Source organism: Chlorocebus sabaeus, chromosome 8 (genome assembly GCF_047675955.1).
Source record: "Chlorocebus sabaeus isolate Y175 chromosome 8, mChlSab1.0.hap1, whole genome shotgun sequence".
NCBI classification, from domain to species: Eukaryota; Metazoa; Chordata; class Mammalia; order Primates; family Cercopithecidae; genus Chlorocebus; species Chlorocebus sabaeus.
Window position 1 is genome coordinate 51,508,365 of NC_132911.1, and position 23,297 is coordinate 51,531,661.

Here is a 23,297-nt window from a genome sequence, read left to right on the forward strand (position 1 = left end):
AGTAAACATAATCCAGCATATAAACAGAACCAGAGACAAAAAACCACATGATTATCTCAATAGATGCAGAAAAGGCCTTTGACAAAATTCAACAGCCCTTCATGCTAAAAACTCTCAATAAACTAGGTATTGATGGGACGTATCTCAAAATAATAAAGCTATTTATGAAAAACCCACAGCCAATATCATACTGAATGGGCAAAAACTGGAAGCGTTCCCTTTGAAAACTGGCACAAGACAGGGATGCCCTCCCTCTGCACTCTTACTCAACATAGTGTTGGAAGTTCTGGCCAGAACAGTCAGGCAAGAGAAAGAAATAAAGGGTATTCAATTAGGAAAAGAGGAAGTCAAATTGTCCCTGTTTGCAGATGACATGATTGTATATTTAGAAAACCCTATCATCTCAGCCCAAAATCTCCTTAAACTGATAAGAAACTTCAGCAAAGTCTCAGGATACAAAACCAATGTGCAAAAATCACAAGCATTCCTATACACCAATAACAGACAAACAGAGAGCTAAATCATGAGTGAACTCCCATTCACAATTGCTTCAAAGACAGTAAAATACCTAGGAATCCAACTTACAAGGGAAGTGAAGGACTTCTTCAAGGAGAACTACAAACCACTGCTCAGTGAAATGAAAGAGGACAAAAACAAATGGAGGAACATTCCATGCTCATGGATAGGGAGAATCAATATTGTGAGAATGGCCATACTGCCCAAGGTAATTTATAGATGCAATGCCATCCCCATTAAGCTACCAATGACTTTCTTCACAGAATTGGAAAAAAACTAAATTTCATATGGAACCAAAAAAGGGCCCGCATTGCCAAGACAATCCTAAGCCAAAAGAACAAAGCTGGAGGCGTCACAGTACCTGACTTCAAACTATACTACAAAGCTACAGTAAGCAAAGCAGCATGGTACTGGTACCAAAACAGAGATACAGACCAATGGAACAGGACAGAGCCCTCAGAAATAATACCACACATCTACAGCCATCTGATCTTTGACAAACCTGAGAAAAACAAGAAATGGGGAAAGGATTCCCTATTTAATAAATGGTGCTGGGAAAATTGGCTAGCCATAAGTAGACAGCTGAAACTGGATCCTTTCCTTACTCCTTATACGAAAGTTAATTCAAGATGGATTAGAGACTTAAATGTTAGACCTAATACCATAAAAACCCTAGAAGAAAACCTAGGGAATACCATTCAGTCCATAGGCATGGGCAAGGACTTCATGTCTAAAACACCAAAAGCAACAACAACAAAAGCCAAAATTGACAAATGGGATCTCATTAAACTAAAGAGCTTCTGCACAACAAAAGAAACTACCATCAGAGTGAACAGGCAACCTACAGAATGGGAGAACATTTTTGCAATCTACTCATCTGACAAAGGGCTAGTATCCAGAACCTATAAAGAACTCAAACAAATTTACAAGAAAAAAAATGAACAACCCCATCAAAAAGTGGGCAAAGGATATGAACAGACATTTCTCAAAAGAAGACATTCATACAGCCAACAGACACATGAAAAAATGCTCATCATCACTGGCCATCAGAGAAATGCAAATCAAAACCACAATGAGATACCATCTCACACCAGTTAGAATGGCAATCATTAAAAAGTCAGGAGACAACAGGTGCTGGAGAGGATGTGGAGAAATAGGAACACTTTTACACTTCTAGTGGAACTGTAATCTAGTTCAACCATTGTGGAAAACAGTGTTGCAATTCCTCAAGGATCTAGAACTAGATATACCATTTGACCCAGCCATCCCATTACTGGGTATATACCCAAAGGATTATAAATCATGCTGTTATAAAGACACATGCACACGTATGTTTATTGCGGCACTATTCACAATAGCAAAGACTTGGAATCAACCCAAATGTCCATCAGTGACAGACTGGATTAAGAAAATGTGGCACATATACACCATGGAATACTATGCAGCCATAAAAATGGATGAGTTCCTGTCCTTTGTAGGGACATGGATGCAGCTGGAAACCATCATTCTCAGCAAACTATCGCAAGAACAGAAAACTAAAAACCGCATGTTCTCACTCATAAATGGGAATTGAACAATGAGGTCACTTGGACACAGGAAGGGGAGCACCACACACTGGGTTCTATTGTGGGGAAAGGGAGGGATAGCATTAAGAGAGATATCTAATGTAAATGACGAGTTAATGGGTGCAACACACCAACATGGCACATGTATACCTATGTAACAAACCTGCACATTGTGCACATGTACCGTAGAACTTAAAGTATAAAAAAAAAAAAGAAAGAAATGATACTACACATCTACAACCATCTGATCTTTGACAAACCTGACAGAAACAAGAAATGCGGAAAGGATTCCCTATTTCATAAATGGTGTTGGGAAAACTGGCTAGCCATATGTAGAAAGCTGAAACTGGATCCCTTCCTTACTCCTTATACAAAAAAGTGTTCATCATCACTGGCCATCAGAGAAATGTAAATCAAAACCACAATGAGATACTATCTCACACCAGTTAGAATGGTGATCATTAAAAAGTCAGGAAACAACAGGTGCTGGAGCAATGTGGAGAGATAGGAACGCTTTTACACTGTTGGTGGAACTGTCAACTAGTTCAACCATTGTGGAAGACAGTGTGGCAATTCCTCAAGGATCTAGAACTAGAAATCCCATTTGACCCAGCCATCCCATTACTGGGTGTATACCCAAAGAATTCTAAATCATGCTGCTATGAAGACACATGCACATGTAGGTTTATTGCAGCACTGTTCACAATAGCAAAGTTTTGGAACCAACCCAAATGTCCATCAGTGATAAGACTGGATTAAGAAAATGTGGCACATATAAACCATGGAGTGCTATGTGGCCATAAGAAAGGATGAGTTCATATCCTTTGTAGGGACATGGGATGAAGCTGGAAACCATCATTCTGAGGAAACTATCACAGAGACGGAGAACCAGACACCGCATGTTCTCACTCATAGGTGGGAGTTGAACAATGAGAACACTTGGACACAGGGTGGGGAACATCACACACCTTGGCCTGTCGTGGGGTGGGGGAATTGGGGATGGATAGCATTAGGAGAAATACGTAATGTAAATGACGAGTTAATGGGTGCAGCACACCAACATGGCACATGTATCCATATGTAATAAACCTGCACATTGTGCACATGTACCCTAGAACTTAAAGTATAATAAAAATAAATAAAAATAAAAGCAAAACTTGAAAATACTGTATTTACAGTCATTCTAATTGTTTATTCTTTATCTGGTTGTAGAGCTTATTAAAAATATCTTGACTAGAAATGAGTTGGAATATTTTTGAATCTTTATCCTTCTTTAATTCTCCATATTGATTTTGTAGAAATGTTTACCAATGTCAAATTGATACCAGTAATCTTTTGAGATAGGTTTCCAATCTGTTAATTTTATAGAAAAGATAATTAGGATATCTTAACTTGCTCAGTGCCTTCGTCATATTTTTATTCTGTTGGAGTTTGGCCTTTATAAATAACTTGTCTGGCTACGTTCAAAAGAATTAATTTGGATATAGATGGTAGGGCCTTCCTGAACTTTTGGTATGACTTAATTTTTTTAACATGAGATAGGTTTTTTACTAGAAATAGAATTGTTAACTGGAGGACATGGTGTTTCTTATCTTAAGTTCAAGTGCATCTGATCCGAACTCCCTGCAGGACAGTCCCTAATGGCCAAACTCAGCTGGAGATGCAGATTTTATCTGAGGGCTCCAGATACCGCTATGTGTAGAGAGCTCCTGTGCATATGTTTACTGTTGCTTTTACCTTTTGTCCTGTAATCTCCACAGTTTTCTTACGAGGTTCTAGGCTTGAGTTTAACCAGATACTATTTTCAGAGTTCATTTTGCCTTTTTTTTTTCTGTAAGGTCACAGCATTGAAAAGCAACATTTGGCAAATAATTATCTAGATAATTGGGCAAAGAATACAGCGTTTGCTTCTTGTATTTATTATGCATATCATTTTAAATAATACTGTTTAAGAGGTTCTAAGTATATTTTCAAGACTATGAGTTTGGACTCTGGAGCCAGACTGCCTAGGCGTGCATCCAGCTATACCACTCATTAGACATTTAACCTTGGACAGATGTTTAACATCTTGGTGCCTCAGTTTGTCATCTATAAAATGGAATAATAACAGTACCTACTTCACAGTATTGTGTAAAGGGGAAGCATAAACGAGTTACTTAATGTAAACAATGATATGAAGAAGGGCTTAATAGGAAGTAGAGGTTGACATGTAGAGGTGCCTTGGCATATTTCTGAGTATAAGAGGTTTTAACTTTTTTTCTGTTACATGTGCTACTCACAAGGTCATTCAGAAATAATAACCTATAGGAAAACATACTAGGTTTTTCTATAGGTATTAATACTAGCAATATTATATATTATTAAAATATTTCCATCATAATTGAAAGAGCTATATATAGGCTGCAAGTAAAAAACATAACAAAAACAGTTACACCAATTGTGGGCATTTTTTGAAAGTTTACTAAATGCCACATGGTGTGCTAAGTCCATTCTGGTTTTAACATCTTGTTCCTCATCTGGCTAGTTATGTAATGTTGGAGAAGTTTCTTAATCTCTCTCTAAATTCTGGTTTTATCGTCTGTGCAGTGGGTATTGATATCTCTTCTTTCTGCCTCAAAGGGATATTATTTGAATAAAGATAATGTGAAATGATTAATGAATTGGTAATAAGATAATAAACTTATGAGATAATACATTGATAACCTATATAGCATGTAGCTATAGTGGTAATTAACAACTGATCTTGATTTTTCTTGATATTATAGTTATGTTAGGAGTTGATAACTTCTCTTTCTCTCTACATATATATGTATTTACTTATATTTGTAATTTACATTCACCTATATATTTATAAGCATAAATATATCTCAGTGAGTATATGTGTTCATTGATAGGTTAATGCTCTTCTGCAGTGCCTACATATCTATCATTATAAATTGTCTTTCTGCTGCACATGGAAGTTTTCTTTTTTATAACATTGGTATCCTTGCTGTGTGTTTTCGATTGATACTCAAATATCTCTGGAGTCCAAATCAGGGACCCCTACCCAAGTGCTCTTATTTGAGTGTTCTGTCAACAGTTGGCAAGGTTATTCTTGACTGGAACTCTGAGCCCACTTTACAATTCTTTGTTTGCTCCCATCTGCTGAGCTCATTGGGAGCTTTCCCACCTCCATGGCAGCACTCATAGCTGTCCTTGTGTCCCTGGTACCTAACGAAGTGCTAGGTGCCAGCATATAGCAGGTGGTAAGTAAGCAGTACTTGTTTTAGGATTGAATAAGTGAACTAAGAAAGAATAGAAAAAGAGGTAAACTGATATCTAGCTATCATATTTCCAAGAATATGATATTTTTAGGACATAGTATTAGCCCATATTTCTAGGAATCAGAACACCAAGGTTCTAAGAAAACAAAAAACTGACTTATGAGGATATGGCCTCTAGGAAGAGAATGTGGTAACAAATATGCATTAAAATTTTGCATGTTTTATCTGTTTGTCTCTGGTTGGGGGTTATACAATATAAATGTTCCAAATATTCTGAAGTTTTCCTTTTAACTAAATTTAGTACATTATAATTCGTTAAACAGAGGTGGACTAGCAGAAAGACTGAATGGACTGCAGAATCGAGAGAGATCTGCTATTTCTTTGTGGAGACATCAATGTATTTCTTACCAAAAGACACTTTCAGGTAAGGCTGTGTGGGTACCTGAGACAATGTGTAAATAAATATTTTAGTTAAAAGAATTCTTACATTAAAATACATGAAGTTGATTGTTAATATTTTCATGACTTTTTAAAAAATTTGTTTTTCCAATATTCTAATTTTGACATACAAAAACTATATATCATTAATATATATAACTTGATGAGTTTAAAAATAAGTATACTCTTATGAAACCGTCACTACAATCTGTGCTATAAATCTGTACCCTTGACCTCCAAAAGTTTTGTTCTATTCTTATCATTAAGAGCACTCTACCCTCTTAGCAAAATTTATTTTATTTTATTTCATTATTTAGAGACACGGTCTCACTGTTGCCCAGGTTGGAGTGTAGTGACATAATCATAGTGTACTGTAGCCTCAAACTCTTGGGCTCAAGCAAATCCTCTCACTTCAGCCTTCCGACTGGCTAAGACCACAGGCTTGTGCCACCATGCCCAGCTCCTCTTAGCAAAATTTTAAGAATACAATACAGTATGTTAACTATAGACACGATACTGTACTGCAGATCTCTAGAACTGATTTATCTTATATAATCAAAACTTTGTACCCTTTGATGAATACCTCCCTATTGGCAGCCACCATTGCAGTTTCTGCTTCTGTAGCCAGAGCACTTAGTCAAGAAAGAGAGATAAAAGATATCTAAGTTGGAAAGCAAGAGGTAAAGTTATCTCTGTTTGCAGATGACATGATCTTATATCTAGAAAACCCTATAAGACCCCCAGCCCCTGCCAAAAAAAAAAAAAAGTTACAACTAATAAATGAATTCAGCATAGTAGCAGGATTAAAAATCAACATACAAAAATCAATTGCATTTCCAATGAAATTTCTGTATGTTAATAATGAGATATTTTCTTTTCTATTGGAAATTGAAAAAACAGTCTCATTTACAATAACATCAAAAAGAATGAAATGCGGGACTAGGCATGGTGGCTCACGCCTGTAATCCCAGCACTTTGGGAGGCCGAGGCAGGTGGATCAAGAGATCGAGACCATCCTGGCCAACATGGTAAAACCCCATCTCTACTAAAAATATAAAAATTAGCTGGGCATGGTGCTGCACGCCTGTAGTCCCAGCTACTTGGGAGGCTGAGGCAAGAGAATCGCTTGAACCCAGGAGGCGGAGTCTTCAGTGAGCCAAGATCGTGCCACTGTACGCCAGCCTGGCGACAGAGTGAGACTCCGTCTCAAAAAAAAATAATAATAAAATACTTAGGAATAAACTTAATCATGGATGTCAAGGACTTGTACTCTGAAAACTGACTCTTTTTTTCAGGTGTCTTACAGGTTTCAGAAATTATTCCAAGAGATGAGTTTATTCTTGCAAGGTCTAATGGCTGAAAACTCTTGTTTTTCAACAAATTGCTTGATATTGAAAAGATTCCACATGTCTAGAAAAGCCTCCTCTCCTCCTAAACAGTGCTGATTTGGTGGTTTTTTCCTGTGTGTTCCCTCCATCTGGAGTTGGGGGATGGGTAGGTGTGGGCACAGTCATGAATTCCAAACCAACTATTATTAGTCTTTCCTGGGGGATCATTGGGATATACATTTTAATAGGCTCCCAGGTGAGTTTTGCACATGCTAGAATATAAGAAACATTATTCTTAGAGTTGATCCCCCCATTCCCAATAATATATTCTACTAAATAGATCACTCAACTGTTATGTTCTCAACTATTATATTACACATTTCTTTAGAAGACTTTTCAATTCTTATCTCATTTATTCCTTTTAAAATCCTTTCTGAGGCCAGGTGTGGTGGTTCATGCCTGTAATCTCCATGCTTTGGGAGGCCAAGTCAGGAGGATCATTTGAGGCCAAGAGTTCAAGACCAGCCTGGGCGATGTAGTAAAACCTGTTCTCTGCAAAAATGTAAAAATTAGCTATATGTGGTGGCACACGTTACAAACGTCCTAACTACTCGGGAGGCTGAGATGGGAGAATCGCTTGAGCCTAGGAGTTCTAGGTTACAGTAAGCTATGATCACACCTCTGCACACCAGCCTGCGTGATACAGCAAGACCCTGTCTCTTAAAAAATACAAAAAAATCCTTTCCCAGCTGTCACTTGGCAATTGCCTTCTCTAACATTCTTGTATTAAAGTACTGTAATATGAAGTACATATATATGTACCAGGATGACCTAATACGTATGACCCAAGAATACTTTTTCTTTTCTTATTTTATTTTATTTATTTATTTTTTTGAGACAGAGTCTCGCTCTATCACCCAGGCTGGAGTGTAGTGGCGCGATCCTGGCTCACTGCAACCTCCGCATCCTGAGTTCAAGTGATTCTTCTCCTCAGCCCCACGAGTAGCTGGGATTACAGGTGCCTGCCATAATGCCTGGCTAATTTTTGTATTTTTAGTTGAGACGGGGTTTCGCCATGTTGGCCAAGCTGATCTCGAACTCCTGACCTCAGGTGACCCACCCACCTCAGCCTCCCAAAGTGCTGGGATTACAGTTGTGAGCCATCGCGCCCAGTCACTTTTTCTTCTATACATATCTGTGGGTCAGTCCATTGTTACACTTATGACTTTGTTTCTTGGAGTTTTTTTTATGTTAATGATTATGACATTTAATAATAATCTTTACAACTCATTTGACCACCCTGAAGGCCAGGCAAAGATAAAGGTTTCCTGGTCTTATTATGTAGGGAAGTCTTAATAGCACATTGACTTAAGCACAAAAAATAATTTAATGGTACTTGTAATTGAATGCCACAGGGACCATGCTTCAGGCATATTGGTTTTGAAAAGGCTGGCAGTCGTTCTCTATGTGGTAACTCTCTGCTTCAAGTCCAATAAAAAAAAATGCTTTCTTTCCAATATTTTACCAGAAATGCCCAAAATGACTTTCATTGATCTAGTAGAGACAGGAGTCCCTACTTGAAATCATCCTAATCACTCTGCCCAACATGGGCTACAGTCAGTAACACACTACCAGCCATATCCTTAACTCCTGATTATTTTATTTCTGGAGTTATTTAATAAAAATCAGCAGGAACTATTTGTAATTCTGCAGTATGTTATCTCATTTTAGTCTTTCAGTGATTCTTCATGTTCTCCTATTTATCAGTATTTGCATGTGTATATTTAACCTCTCAAATGTGAATGACCTTGAACTGGAGTGACCACTGTCTCTTATAATCTACCTCCCTCCATCTGTAAATAGTTTCTGTGTGTCACTCATTGCTTTCAATTTAGTTTGGGGTTCTATGCATTATAAACTTCTTTTGTTCTACTTGAACCAGAAAAATATTTCCTTGACACTTAAATTCTCAAATGGCTCCTCCTTCTTTTGCTTCCCTTCTTTTGAAGTAATGATAAGAGAGAATGGTAAGCTTGAATTTCTTTCAACTGTATATAAATATTTGCATTACTGGGTTTCAGGAAGGCCACTTTCAGTTCTTAGTTTTAACATTAGTTTTGTATTGGGTTATGGTGGATGGTGAGCTATCAGATGGAAAAGAGGAGTGTGGCACACAAGACTCTGGCTACTAGAGGCCTAAAAGGCCAGACCTGAAGACATCATTTGCTGCTGCATTGGCATTCATGCAGCACTTTTGTTTCCTTTTTCCACATGAGGAGATGGAATGCTAATTCTGTGAGGACTCTTAGAGACCTTCCAGTCTGAGCCCCTCTTTGGCGGATTGCCTAGGGTAGGGAGGTGACTTGCTCTGATTATCTAGCCAAAGAAGAGACAGGGCCAAAAGTAGGCCTCCTGGTTCCCAGGGCCATGCTCTTTCGAACCCTGCCACTCTTCTGCCATATGAAAATAATCATTTTATTCCTCTCCCAGTTTCCTCTTGATATTACTAGTGGGGAATAACCAAATAGTCGAAATTGGACTTTGTGTGTTTAGTTAAGGTAGCTGTCTTGAATTTTGCTGATGTTATTATAGTCTTGACAAATTGTAAATATCTTCCAAGTAGGAGCAAAACATGGGCAAACTTTGAATTGGATCATAAATTCTTAAATAGTTTGGATTCTATCTGTCCTCTTTCCCCCTTCAACATGATCCTTATTGTTGTATCAAATTTAGAGGTTTGATGTTGGTGGGCACAATGCTGAAGGCTTACTACGTATTAAATCATTTAGTATGCAAAGTAATCTTCTAAAGGAGTTTGCTTTCCTTATTTTCCAGATGAAAAAACTGTAGGTTGAGTATATGCTATAGATGACTAAGCCCAGATTTGAACTGTCAAGTCCAAGTTCTTATTTGCTAATCTCTACAGACCTTCATTAGTTAATCTGTTTGGGCTGGAGAAAGTTAGGTTTGAGAAGACAAGGGATTAAGGAATTAGCAAAATTAGAAATGTTAATACAAATGTTTTTCTTTGGAAAAAATCTTTCAAAATATAAGTCTGTATCACATTCTTGGGACAGCACTAATTGATGAAGCATAGGACATAGGTTTGAAGGTTGCAGAGACTGTGTAAATTGTGGAACTGTATAGGATGTCCTAAAGTCTTATGATTTTGATGGGAAGTGGCAGATTGTATTCTTAATTATTGATATTAATATATATAGAAATCACTAGACATTGTCATCCCGGTTACTCACTGTAGTGAATTGATCAAATTGTCGTAGTTGACAGAGTGTCTTCTGCTTGTCTGGATAGAAAAGTACCAAGTTAAACGTGTGTGACTGGTGGTCCAGAATGAAGGGAGAAAAAGGTGATTTTTTTGTTTGTCTCATAACCAAAACAGCTTATTTGGAATGTTCCTTACAATATCATTTCTTAAATTTTGTTCTAGATATCAAGTGTAGCGTGTCAAACTAAGATTCTCCTTATTTATCTCCAGAGATGAGAAATTATGGTTTACAGAATTGATCTGTAGATTATAATGATTTAGCTTGAGATCTTTCTTTCCACGTGTCTTCCATTTGGGGAGCATTATTATTTAATTACCCCATGGTTGAGAGGTATGTTTTTGTCGGTATATTTATCCAAGTTATTGTGTATGTCAGTATCCCACTCCCTTATATTGCTGGGTAGTATTCCATGGTACGAATGTGCCACAGTTTGTTGAACTGTTCGTTGACTGAAGGGCCTTTGGGTTGTTTCCATATTTGAGTCATTACAAATAAAACGTGCTGTGAACATTTGTATACCAGTTTTTGAGTGAACATATGTTTTTATTTTTCTGGGATAAATGATCAAATGATTTAAAATGTTTGAATGTCTCTAACACATTATTCTGCTCTTTTTTTTTTTTTTTTGAGATGAATTCTCTGTCACCGAGGCTGGAGTGCAGTGGCGCGATCTCGGCTCACTGCAAGCTCCGCCTCCCGGGTTCACACCATTCTCCTACCTCAGCCTCCTGAGTAGCTGGGACTACAGGCGCCCACCACCACGCCCTGCTAATATTTTTGTATTTTTAGTAGAGAAGGGGTTTCACCATGTTAGCCAGGATGGTCTCAATCTCCTGACCTCGTGATCCACCTGCCTCAGCCTCCCAGAGTGCTGGGATTACAGGCGTGAACCACCATGCCCAGCCTCTTCTGCCCTTTTAAAACACTTTGTATTTAAAAATAATTGTAGATTCACAGGCAGTTAGAAATAATACTGAGGGATCCCTTGTACCATGCCCCCAGTAATGACATCTTTTATAACTGTGGAATGACAGGACAGCCAGGATGGTGATCTCCGATACAGTCCATTGACCCTGTTCAGATTTCACCAATTTTACATGTATTTACTTGTGTGTCTATTTTTTGTTTTATGTAGTCTTATCACCTGTTACTGTGGTCTGAATTTTTGTATCCTCCCAAAATTCATATGTTGAAACCTAATCCCCAATTTGATGGTATTAGGAGGTAAGTAAGACTTTTGGAAAGTGATTAGGTCATGAGGTGGAGCCCTCATGCAGGGAATTAGAAGAGACCCTAGAGAGCTAGCTCGTCCTTCCACCATGTGAGGATACAGCAAGAAGAATCCATCTGTGAGAATGGAAGTCCTCACTAGACACAGAATCTGCAAGAGTGTTGATCTTGGACTTCCCAGCCTGCAGAACTGTGAGAAACAAATTTCTGTTGCTTCGAAGCCACACAGCTCTGGTTTTTTGTTATAGCAGCCAAGATGGGCTAAGATACTTGTGTAGATTCATATGACTGTCACATAGTCCAGACACAGAAGGGTCCATCACCACAAGGATTCTCGAGCCACCCTTTATAGCCACAGTCACCTCTTTCCCATTCTCCTCCCTGATGCTTTGCAGCCACTAATCTGTTTAACATTTCCATAGTTTGTCATCTAAGAAATGCTCATGCCTGTAATCCCAGCACATAGTTTGTCATCTAAGAAATGCTCACGCCTGTAATGCCCACAAAGGCGGGCAGCTCACAAGGTCAGGAGTTAGAGACCAGCCTGGCCAACATGGTGAAACCCTGCCTCTACTAAAAATACAAAAATTAGCCAGGTGTGGTGGCAGGCACCTGTAATCCCAGCTACGCAGGAGGCTGAGGCAGAGAATTACTTGAACCCAGGAGGCAGAGGTTGCAGTGAGCTGAGATCATACCACTGCACTCCAGCCTGGGCGACAGAGCAAGACTCTGTCTCAAAAAATAAAATAAATTACAGAAATGGAATAATATAGTTTATAACCTTTTAGGATTGGCTTTTTTCACTCAGTATAATTCCCTGGAGATTTATCCAAGTTGTTGTGTATGTCAATAACCCACTCCATATTGCTGAGTAGTATTCCCTGGTATGAATGTGCCACAGTTTGTTGAACTATTTGTTGACTAAAGGGCCTTTGGGTTGTTTCCATATTTGAGTCATTACAAATAAAAGGTGCTGTGAACATTTGTGTACCAGTTTTTGAGTGAACGTGTTTTTATTTTTTTGGGATAAATGATCAAGAGTATAATTGTCAGGTGTTTTGGTAAGGGCATGTTGTTTTGTTACGTTAAAAAATGCATATGAATACCAAATATTTCAGTGAATTCTAACACATCTTTCTAGGCTTAAGAAATTTTATTTTTAACATCTTTGGTATGTGGATGTCAATTTTTCCTTTCTTCCCTCCTGGATAGCTGACTTTGCTGGGCTGTTTTATAACTCCTACTTGTAACTTTTAATGACAATCGATGTTTTCTTCCTTGTTGGTCCCTTCTAGTACATTTCAGTATAAAAGACATACATCTCAAGATTCTTTGTGATACACTGAGAAGGTATTAAGCTTGGCTTTAAAAGAGCAGCCAAAGGCCGGGCATGGTGGCTTGTGCTTGTAATCCCAGCACTTTGGGAAGCCGAGGTGGGTGGATCACAAGGTCAGGAGTTCAAGACCAGTCTGGCCAACATGGTGAAACCCCGTTTCTACTAAAAATACAAAAATTAGCTGGGTGTGTTGTGGGCGCCTGTAATCCCATCTACTCAGGAGGCTGTGCAGGAGAGTCGCTTGAACCGGGAGGTGGAGGTTGCAGTGAGCCGAGATTGTACCACTGCACTCCAGACTGGGCAACACAGCGAGACTCTGTCTCAAAAAAAAAAAGAGCAGCGAGAGCCAGGCACAGTGGCTCATGTCTGTAATCCCAGCACTTTGGGAGACTGAGGCAGGCTGATCACTTGAGACCAGGAGTTTGAGACCGGTCTGGCCAAATGGCGAAAAAGTACTAAAAATACAAAAAAAAAAAACTAGCTAGGTGTGGTGGTGCATGCCTACAATTCCAGCTACTCTGGAAACTGAGGCATGAGAATCACTTGAACCTGGGAGGCAGAAGTTGCTGTGAGCCAAGATCGCACCTCTGCACTCCTACCTGGGCAACAGAGCAAGACCCTGTCTGAAAAGAAAAAAAAAAAAAAAGAGCAACGAAAAGCATAGGTGTTGCACACAAAGGCCTTGCAGAGAACGATTTGATGACATAGCATGGGGTAGGCAGGGGAGCCCAGATCACACAGAGCTGGGTTTCACTTCCAAAGGCCTTGGCTGGATTTCACTTCCAAGGTGATGCCTTGGAAACCTGCACTTTAGAATGTAGCTATGGCATAGAGAATGGACAGCTATAGAGGCAAGGGGAAAATATGTTCTGTTTATCTTCAGGAATCATTGTATTTTCCTTTTTTTAAAAGAGGAAACAGTTTCCCAACATTGCTTTGCTCATTATCTGCATGATGGTGAGCAGTGATTACTAAATGATACTCAAAGCATTGTGCATGTACATTAACCACAATTACCCTTCCAGTTAGGTCCTGCTCTCCTTACTTTAGAGATGAGGACAATGCAGACACAGGAGAATATGGATGAGTACAGCCTGTGTGCCTGCCAGTGGGTAGCAGAGCCGGATTTACACTGGGCAGCCTAACTTGGTGGCCCATGTTCATAGCCCAGTTGTTTTGGGGGCAGGTCTGGGTGGAACTGAGTTCAGGAGATGTGAGTGCAGCAGTGGTTGCACCCTGGCTCCCTTGTTCGATCTGTTTAATAACAGTATGACAAATATTTTCACAATATGTTTGATATCATAGTTTTTAAAACTAAAAGTAGTTACAAATGTTCTTTTATCTTTTTCAGTAGGGTCTCCCTCTGTTGCCCAGGCAGTACAGTGGCACCATCACAATTCCCCACTGCAGCCTTAAGCTCCTGGGCTCAAGGGCTCCTCCCACCTCAACCTCCAGAGTGGCTGGGACTACGGGCACATGCCACCACACCCAGCTGTTTTAAAAAAAAAATTTTTTTTGGCCGGGCACGGTGGCTCACGCCTGTAATCCCAGCACTTTGGGAGGCCAAGGCAGGCAGATCACGAGGTCAGGAGATCGAGACCATTCTGGCTAACATGGTGAAACCCCATCTCTACTAAAAAAAATACAGAGAATTAACCAGGTGTGGTGGCAGGCGCCTATAGTCCCAGCTACTCGGGAGGCTGAGGTAGGAGAATGGCATGAACCCAGGAGGTGGAGCTTGCAGTGAGCCGAGATCACACCACTGCACCTCCAGCCTGGGTGGCAGGGTGAGACTCCATCTCAAAAAATAAAAAAAATAAAAAATAAATTGTTTTTCTCTATAGAAATGGAGTCTTGCTATGTTTTCCAGGCTGGTCTCGAACTCTTGGCCTCAAGGTAACCTCCCTTCTCAGTCTCCCAATGCATTAGAAATTACTGTCATTAGCCACTGCACCTGGACCCTTATATGTTCTTAAATGCAAAAAAACTTGCTGTGTTTTACAGGAAGAGAGTAAAGAAAAAAGAACAAGTGGTAACAAAGAAATTGATGGACTTCAGATAAATTATTTTTCATGATGAGATTTTTTGGGGGAAAGGGAAAGGTCTTGCTCTGTTGTCCTGACTGGCATGCAGTGGTGCAGCATTGGCTCACTGTAACCTCTGCCTCCTGGGTTCAGACAGTTCTCGTGCCTCAGCCTCCTGAGTAGCTGGGATTATAGGCGCCCGCCACCATACCTGGCTAATTTTTGTATTTTTAGTAGAGCCTGCCTCGGCCTCCCAAAGTGCTAGAATTACAGGCATTAACCACCTTGCCCAGCCTTTAGCTGCCTATTCTTAAGCAAGATACTTTATTTTTGAAATTTAAGATCATGTCCACTAGCTAATTTAAAAACAATGATTCTTATTTAAATTGTATTATAGAGGGTAAACAACCAAGTAATATTCTCGGTGTTTTTCAGTCATACAGAGGAAAATTTTGTATATGCTCATATTTCTGTGTTTATTCTTGTTGTATGAAGTAAATGCTTTACTGGTCCCTATATCTGGTGGTGGAGATAGGATAGTGGGAAGTGAGGGTCACAGATACCAAGTTGGCAGGTCTCATTCATTTACTCAGTAGTTGCTCAGCAGGGGCCTCCAGTGTGCCAGACTCCTTGCTGGGCTCTAAAGACACACTGAATAAGCAAGATCTGGTCACTGCACCCTTAGACCTTCTCTTTAGTGGACTAGATGGATGACAAGCAGAGAGAGAGAAAATCAGGACAGGTTGGTAAAGTCTGCATGGTTGTGGTGGGAGCTGTGCAGAACAGGCTATGAAAGTGAGCTTCATATTTACAGTGGGTAACCATAACCTCTGTATAGTTTATGAGCCAGAATATCAGTATGAGGTGCCTAAACAGTTTTGGGATGGTGGAAGTTTTCTTATTTATTTGTTCTTGCTAGAAAAATTATATTTTATGTAACAGATTTTAAATATTCCATATTTTAAATTTTTTTATTGTATAAGATTATTATATTTGAAAGATTTCTTTAGGTTATTATTGAAGTTCAGTAAGAAGCACTTTATTTAGTATACATTATATTCACACAGTAAAAAGTGAGTACAACTTAAACCTTTGGAAAATTGAGGGTGGGACAAAATTTCGGTTTAGGAGTACCTTTGCCGTGTGAATATTTGCTTTTATTGAATTACCATTTTGTATTGAAATATAAGAAACTACAGAAAACACAGATATACAGCTTAACAAGTGTTATATAGAAAGTGCCCGTATTACTACCAGTACTTAAATAATAGAAATGAGCTGGGCATGGTGGCTCACACCTGTAATCCCAGCATTTTGGGAGGCTGAGGCAGGCAGATCACGAGGTCAGGAGTTCAAGACCAGCCTGGCCAACATGGTGAAACCCCGTCTGTACTATGATACAAAAAAAAAAAAAAATTAACCAGACATGGTGGTGCACACGCCTGTAATCCCAGCTACTTGGGAGGCTGAGGCAGGAGAATCACTTGAACCCGGTAAGTGGAGTTTGCAGTGAGCTGAGATCATACCATTGTACTACAGCCTGGACGACAAGGCAAGACCTGGTCTCAAAAAAAAGAATAATAATAGAATAGAAATAGATGGTTTTCTGTTCAGTATTTTTTAACTCACTACAGCAATATTGTAAATTGATGCATTGTGTCTTTTTATTTTTTCTTGCCAAATGGCTATAATATTTTAGCTAATCTTTTTTTTTTTTTTACTTTATTCCTTACTACTTTCATTCAGTATTTATTAAGCAACAAGTAGATTATCATCACTGACAGAACTGTCTCATTCCATCATAACATTATAATTCATTTTTCCTTGCTTCCTTTTTTAAGATATTAAACTTTCATTCTTTAGAAGGAAGCAAAACCATATTTTATACTTGAAGATGTTTTGATAACTGTCTTAGTCTGTTTTGTATTGCCATAATAGAACACCACAGACTGAATAATTGATAAATTTGTTTCTCACATGGCTAGAGGCTGGGAAGCCTGATACCCAACTCACTGGAAGGGAAAACAAGTGTGAGAGAGGGAGGGGAAGGTGGTAGAACTCATCCTTTAATGAGGAACCAACTTCCATGATAATGGCATTAATCCATGAGGGCAGAGCCTCAGGGTCTTATCACCTCTTAAAGATCACCTTTCAACACTGTTGCTTTGGAGATTAAGCTTCCAACACATGAACTTTGGGGGACACATTCAGACCATGGCAAGGACATCTGTAACTTTCCATTTATTGAAGTATGTTTTGAAGAATCAGAAGAAAGAAACAAAGCCTAAGAGATAAAGTATTATTTCTTAGGATTTGTAAAGGAGAAAAACTGTGATGACTTACTCATTGAATAATATTGTATTTATACAATTTCAAGAGAAACTGAAATCAAATACTATTTCCATGTTCTGATGATTAAGATTAATACTCAGGATAACACTCCTGGACACTTCTCATGCTTTTAGACTTTCTTCACATTATATAATGGTTTGGAAATATTCGTAAATATTATAAATACTATAAATATAAAATGTCAGAAGCAGTTAACAAGGATTACCATTGGAAAAGGGTTGGGACAGGGTTTTTTTTTTTAATATGCCTTTACGAAAGAAGAAATTTGTCAGAATCAAATGTTGTTCTTACCATTATAGGGAGATAGATGTGAAGTGATAGAAAACTCCACCCTGAATTTTACTTATGAAGTACTAAAAAATTATACTTCGTCAAGAAGTGAAAAATTCAGTAACAAGACTGGTTTTTGTAGTACAGTCGTTTTCCAGAATGAAGAGTGTAGTGATCCTTTTTCCTTGGACAAGATTATCTGTCACCAGCCTGACAGGCTTGGTATGTAATCTCCAATACTTCTGCACCCTCCTTGTTACCTGTGTGAACCTTACATAAGTGTCTCTGTGCACCAGATGCAGGGGAATGGGGAGGCTGGGGCGGCCCTGACCCTCAGGCTACCTCAGGAGCAGTGGATGTGGTGCCCCACAGTGTAGCCCACAGAGTGGGGTTTCCTCAGTCTTGTCGCAAGTGTGTAGCCAGAAATCTGGTCCCCCACCTGTTTCTTACTGCTTCCAGGAACTCCTCTGAGGCTGGGGGCCCCTGAGATGGGGTTGTGGTCCAGGGTCACCACTTGAGTGGCTGGGAGAGGAAGAAGGAAAGTTGGGGTCAGCAATTTCTTTATGCTTTTTGTTTTGAGACACGGTCTCACTCTGTCACCCCAGGCTGGAATGCAGTGGCACAATCTCAGCTCACTGTAACCTCTGCCTCCCGGGTTCAAGTGATTCTCCCGTCTCAGCCTCCTTAGTAGTTGGGATTACAGACATGCGCCACCACACCCAGCTTATGTTTTTTTGTGGAAATGGTGTTTCACCATGTTGGCCAGGCTGGTCTCGAACTCCTGACCTCGAGTGACCTATCTGCCTTGGCCTCCCAAAGTACTGGGATTATAGGCACGAACCACCATGCCTGGCCTGGGATCAGCAATTTCTATACAGAAACTGATGTTAGCAGGAGAATGCACAAAGAATCCTGTGTAGATACGTGGATGTCTATAAGATTTCACTAATTTTCTTGATGCAGTATTTTCCAATAATTAAAGCTTAACTTGGGGTAAAAAATGGTAGATTGGTCATTCCTACCAAAGCAACTCAGCTGGTAAAATAAGATCCCTTTATTTAATTAAAAAATAAGTGTTAGAAAATACACATGATTTAATCTAAGTCTCCTAGTATTAAATATTTAAACCCAGTAAAGGTAGGTGTATGATGAGCTGCTTATTTAGCCAATTCTTGGCAATATTTTATGCCTTTAAAATCTTTAGTTTCTCTGGGGATTTTTTTATGTAATATGAAACATTATTAAAAATAATTTGTTTTTTTAGATTTAAGAAATGTGAATAACATGATTTAAAGAAGGGTTGTTAATTTTGTAGGTCAGCATCTTTTAAAAAGTCATTTAAAATTTGTCCTTAAACTTCTTTGCTACATTGTCTTCTCCCTCCCTGTGTTTCAGTTGAAGGGATACTGCCAGTGCCCACTCAGCATGGGTCAGCTCTGATTTGGCCAGAGAGGTTTTGCTTCCGTTCCTTTTCTTATATCCCCTTTCCTCTGGGGTCAGGGGAGCTGACTCTGGGTTATCTCCAGCTTCCCTCTGACCAATAAAACCACAAAGCCAACTAGTGTTCAAGCTTTATTTTTCCCTCTGTTATATCCTTACCCACGTTTCAGTGCAGCAGTGATATTTAGTATTGTTCTTTGTAGTCATGGGCCAGAAGATTTTGTGTGAATACTGAGGCTGAACTGTTCAAGTCAGGAAACAAACTGTGATACTAGTTTGTCTACTGTTAGAGGTGTGATTCCATGTCAGAAAATATCATAATTTCTTGTGATCGTTTTAAGTGTGTATTAACAGAACAGTAAAGAGTTCTTATTAGAATTTAATAATGCCAAGTTATTTGATAATCTTACTAAAAATAATGGTGGGACCTAAGAAATAGAGGAAGGGGTACTTAATACCATACTCAGTTCCCCAGCTAACGTATCTGCCACTCTTTAGCTGTCTTCATTTGTACCTTTGTTCCTAGAAATACATTATTTCTTGTGAATTTTCATACCTAAAGAACTATGAAGTGAGATTCAGTAATACCACAGAATTAAATGATGCATTTGGATTCCCATTGGATTTATTTCATCTGTACTTTCTCCATTTCTTTTTCCATGAAAAGAAAAATGTAGTTCTACAGTTTTAAAATTGGTTTCTCATAGACCTGAAGTTTAAGAGGTTCTTTCTTTCTACTGTGTTGTAAGTGATCCAAAAATAAGACTGCAAAGTTAGTCTACTCTAAATATATAGTGGGTGAAACATGTTTCCTGTTGAAACTTGTTGATTTCCGTATGTGGCTTGATAAATAAAAATTCATTCATAGGGTTAAATTGGGACATTGTTTATGATGAAGATTATCTATACATTGAAAACCCTGTTTTTGGCCTTAGAAAAAGTATTGATATTGGCAAGGGAGCATTTTCTTTTGCTTGCTCAACATGTTGTCATTTTGAGTCTCCAGCCTGGTTTGGAATCATGCTAGCATTTTTCCATGCTATGAAATGTTGTGTATGCCATCTTAACCTTTCACTAATCTGGTTTTCCAAACTTCTTCAACTCACTTTTATTTTCAAAAGGGTTCTAGGTTTTGCATTGGGAACCTCTTGTCTTGAGAAGCCTGTTGGAATGCACAAGCCCAGACTGGATTTCTCCTTCTCTTTCTTGCAGCTTGCTACAGAGGGTGCGGGTCGCAAGGCAGGCATCCATGCTCTGCGCAGCCCCTGGTGAAGATCTTCTGGGAAGGTGATCCTAGAATGCTGGGAAGGTGATCCTAGAATGGATCGCTGCTTATCATTCAGTACTTGTTATTTTTCTGACCAGATGGTAAATTTTTTTTTCCATTATAATATAGGGATGGAATAAAAAAGTTCTTGGCTGGCAGATGGAATAAACAAGTTCTTGGGTTAGTAAAATTCCTTATGAAGTTGAAAAAAAATGGAAACTTTTGTGTTGTGAGAATGATTTGAAAGAGTAGCCTGTGGCCCGCATTCACTCTTCTTCTATTGTAGTACTGCACAGCCTCATTTCCAGCAGTGTGCGGAAATCGTTATCTTTCTGAGTGCTGCCTCCTTGCAGCACATGCATGGCCTGTTACCTGTCTTCCTCAGCTTCAAGGACAGCACTCCTTGGTTTTCTGCCTTCTGTGCTCGTTTCCCTGTATTCTTTGCATACTCTTAGCTGTGTGCTACTTCAACATGGGCTCCTCAGGCTTCTGCCTATGCCTCTTTAGTTCTTGTTCCATGTGCCCTTCCTTGGTACTCGGTGACCTTCATGGCTGCTTCCAAAACCCAGCCTCTGTTCTGTTGGATCTCGCGGCCCTGCCCTGGTCCACCTGCACTGGAGCGTCCTGCACACCTCAGACCCAGTATGCCCCTTGCCTTGCCTTGCCTTGCCTTGCCTGTTAACTCAGCAGTCTTTGGGCTTTCTCTAACAAGTTTTCTGTTTTTTGTTTTTGTTTTTGTTTTTGAGATGGAGTCTTGCTCTGTCACCCAGGCTAGAGTGCAATGGCGCAATCTCTGCTCACTACAACCTGTGCTTCCCGGATTCAAGGAATTCTTCCATCTCAGCCTCCTGAGTAGCCCGGGTTACAGATGCTCGCCACCATAGCCAGCTAATTTTTTTGTATTTTTACAAAAAATACCAGCCAGGCGGGTCTCGAACTCCTGACCTCAGGTGATTCGCCTGTCTCAGCTTCCCAAAGTGCAGGGATTACAGGCATGAGCCATTGCACCTGGACTCTCAGACATGTTTTCAATCCATCTGCTCCCCAGGTTCAGATGATGATTCCACTTCAGAGTCATCTCTCAAGCAGATCCCCTCATTTACCCCATTTGCTACCACCTGTGCTCAGGCCCCTATTCTGTGCCAGGATTGCCCTGTCAGGCTCCACCTGGTCTCCCTGCCACCAACCTTCCCTTATGTTCACCCTATCAGGATTATCATCCTAAGAGGCAAAACTGATACTATTACCCTCCTATTTTAAGACGTTTTCATTGACTGTCCGGTGTCCATGGGACAAAGCTTCATTTCCTGTAAACTCTTTTACATAACATTCTTTGTTTACACACTCAGCCCAGCTGCCTTGGACTCATTTCTCTCTGCCCCCTTTCAGTGACCCCCCACCTCCGTGTGCACGGCATGCAATATCTCCATGGGTCAAAGCCGTGGCTTTCATGGGATAAGCTGGGCACCAGGCCTAAGACGTACACTTTTATCTCTTAATGATTTGTTTGTAACTATACTTCCAGCATCCTGTAGTTAATACAGTTAATTCCCCAAAATATAAGCAAATAAGAACTGCACAAAGAGCTACAAAGATATATAGGGCATCCCTGAGCCATGCCCAGTAATTTAAAAATGTTACAACATGGCATCAGCGTGCAGAAATGGCCCTCATCAGGCAGTGTTGGTTCTGGTCCACTTGGCCAGGGCTGAAGGCCTATGTGGGTTACTTCATCTGTGCTGCAGTTTTTTTATTCAGAAAGGGTGACTTTGTTAAACCTTGGGTTATTTCCACTTTTTAAATTTGGTATTGCTGTTTTCCCCTGCCTTGTCTGTTATTCCCATGTGAAATTCTCTCTCAGAGTGCTTTTTACTTTGTGTCTTTTAACTTTTGTGTCTTTTGTGTCTGATGCCCATGAGCCTTCCCAGCACTGGTGCTCTCTGGTCTTCTGCACACCTTTCAGGAGAGGCACTTCACGGTAGTGGTCACTCTATGTTTTTGTTACTACACTATCTATTTTAATCCTCAAGCTAATTTCTCTTCTCCTTTTTCTTCTCTTCCCTACCCATTTGTTGAAATGCCATGGGAAGTTGGCAGCAAGACACACCTCCTTGTGTCTAGGAGTTAGGAATTTGCCATGCTCCATTTGGACATGCCTTGTTCTGGTTCATCATAGGTTTTGCCTGTTTCCACCCGACTTAGGATAAATTAAAAGTTGTTCGTTAGAATGTCCTTTATTGATAGTCATTATGGCAGGGGCTGGATTGATGTTAGAGTTTAAGAATCAAGGATAAAGTGACAGTGGGGACGCCCTGGACTGAGTAAACATATTTTGAACTCTCTGTGCTACAAAGATTCAGTGTGTTGGCCTCGTGGTAGGGGAGGCCGGATGCCCACGTGCTCCTGGCATTCCCCGGGATGGTTTAAAGGTAGGTTTAGGAGGATTATAGTGTCCACCCATAATTAGTAACTTGCTATTTTAACATTGGATTATTGCAGTTTTTCCCAACACATTTGTTTCTCAGTTGATGCCACATTCATAAAAATAGAAATACTTAAATATCTATTTCTGTACTTTGTCATTAGCTATATGACCTTTTAAACGTTTTCAGTGTGATTACTGGACTCCATTTTAATCCTATTTTCTGAGCCAAAATTATCATCTATAGTTGTATGAAATAAGGTGTTTTAAATAAAGAAGTTTTCAAGAAAGAAGAACTTGTATTCTGGGTACTCAGAGTGGAAGGCATGGCTGGTCATCAGTGTCAGTGTGTGTATTGGGCGGTCCTGTATGTATTGCATTGTCCCGTCTCAGCTCAGGCTAGTTGATCACAAAATCCCACAGACTGTGACGTAAAGAGCAGACAGTTCTTTCTCACAGTGCTAGAGGCTGGTAGCCAGGGCGCAGCGTGGTGGGGTCCTAGTGAGAGCCCTCGTACTGGTTTTAGGCAGCCGCCTTCTTGCTATGTGCTCACAGAGCC

General features: G+C 39.7%; 1 protein-coding gene across 10 annotated transcripts in view; it reads left to right on the plus strand.

Annotated features, from left to right (window-relative positions):
• SPIDR (scaffold protein involved in DNA repair) overlaps positions 1-23,297 on the plus strand; it is a 502,324-nt gene that overhangs the window by 170,137 nt on the left and 308,890 nt on the right. For 9 of the 10 annotated variants that reach the window (XM_008000554.3, XM_008000557.3, XM_008000556.3 and 6 more), the window contains one exon: positions 5,668-5,768. The exons of the other annotated variant lie outside the window; for it this stretch is intronic. In XM_008000554.3, the coding sequence (XP_007998745.3) occupies positions 5,668-5,768 (101 nt within the window). The remainder of the gene's footprint in view (positions 1-5,667; positions 5,769-23,297) is intronic. 10 annotated transcript variants of the gene reach the window in all.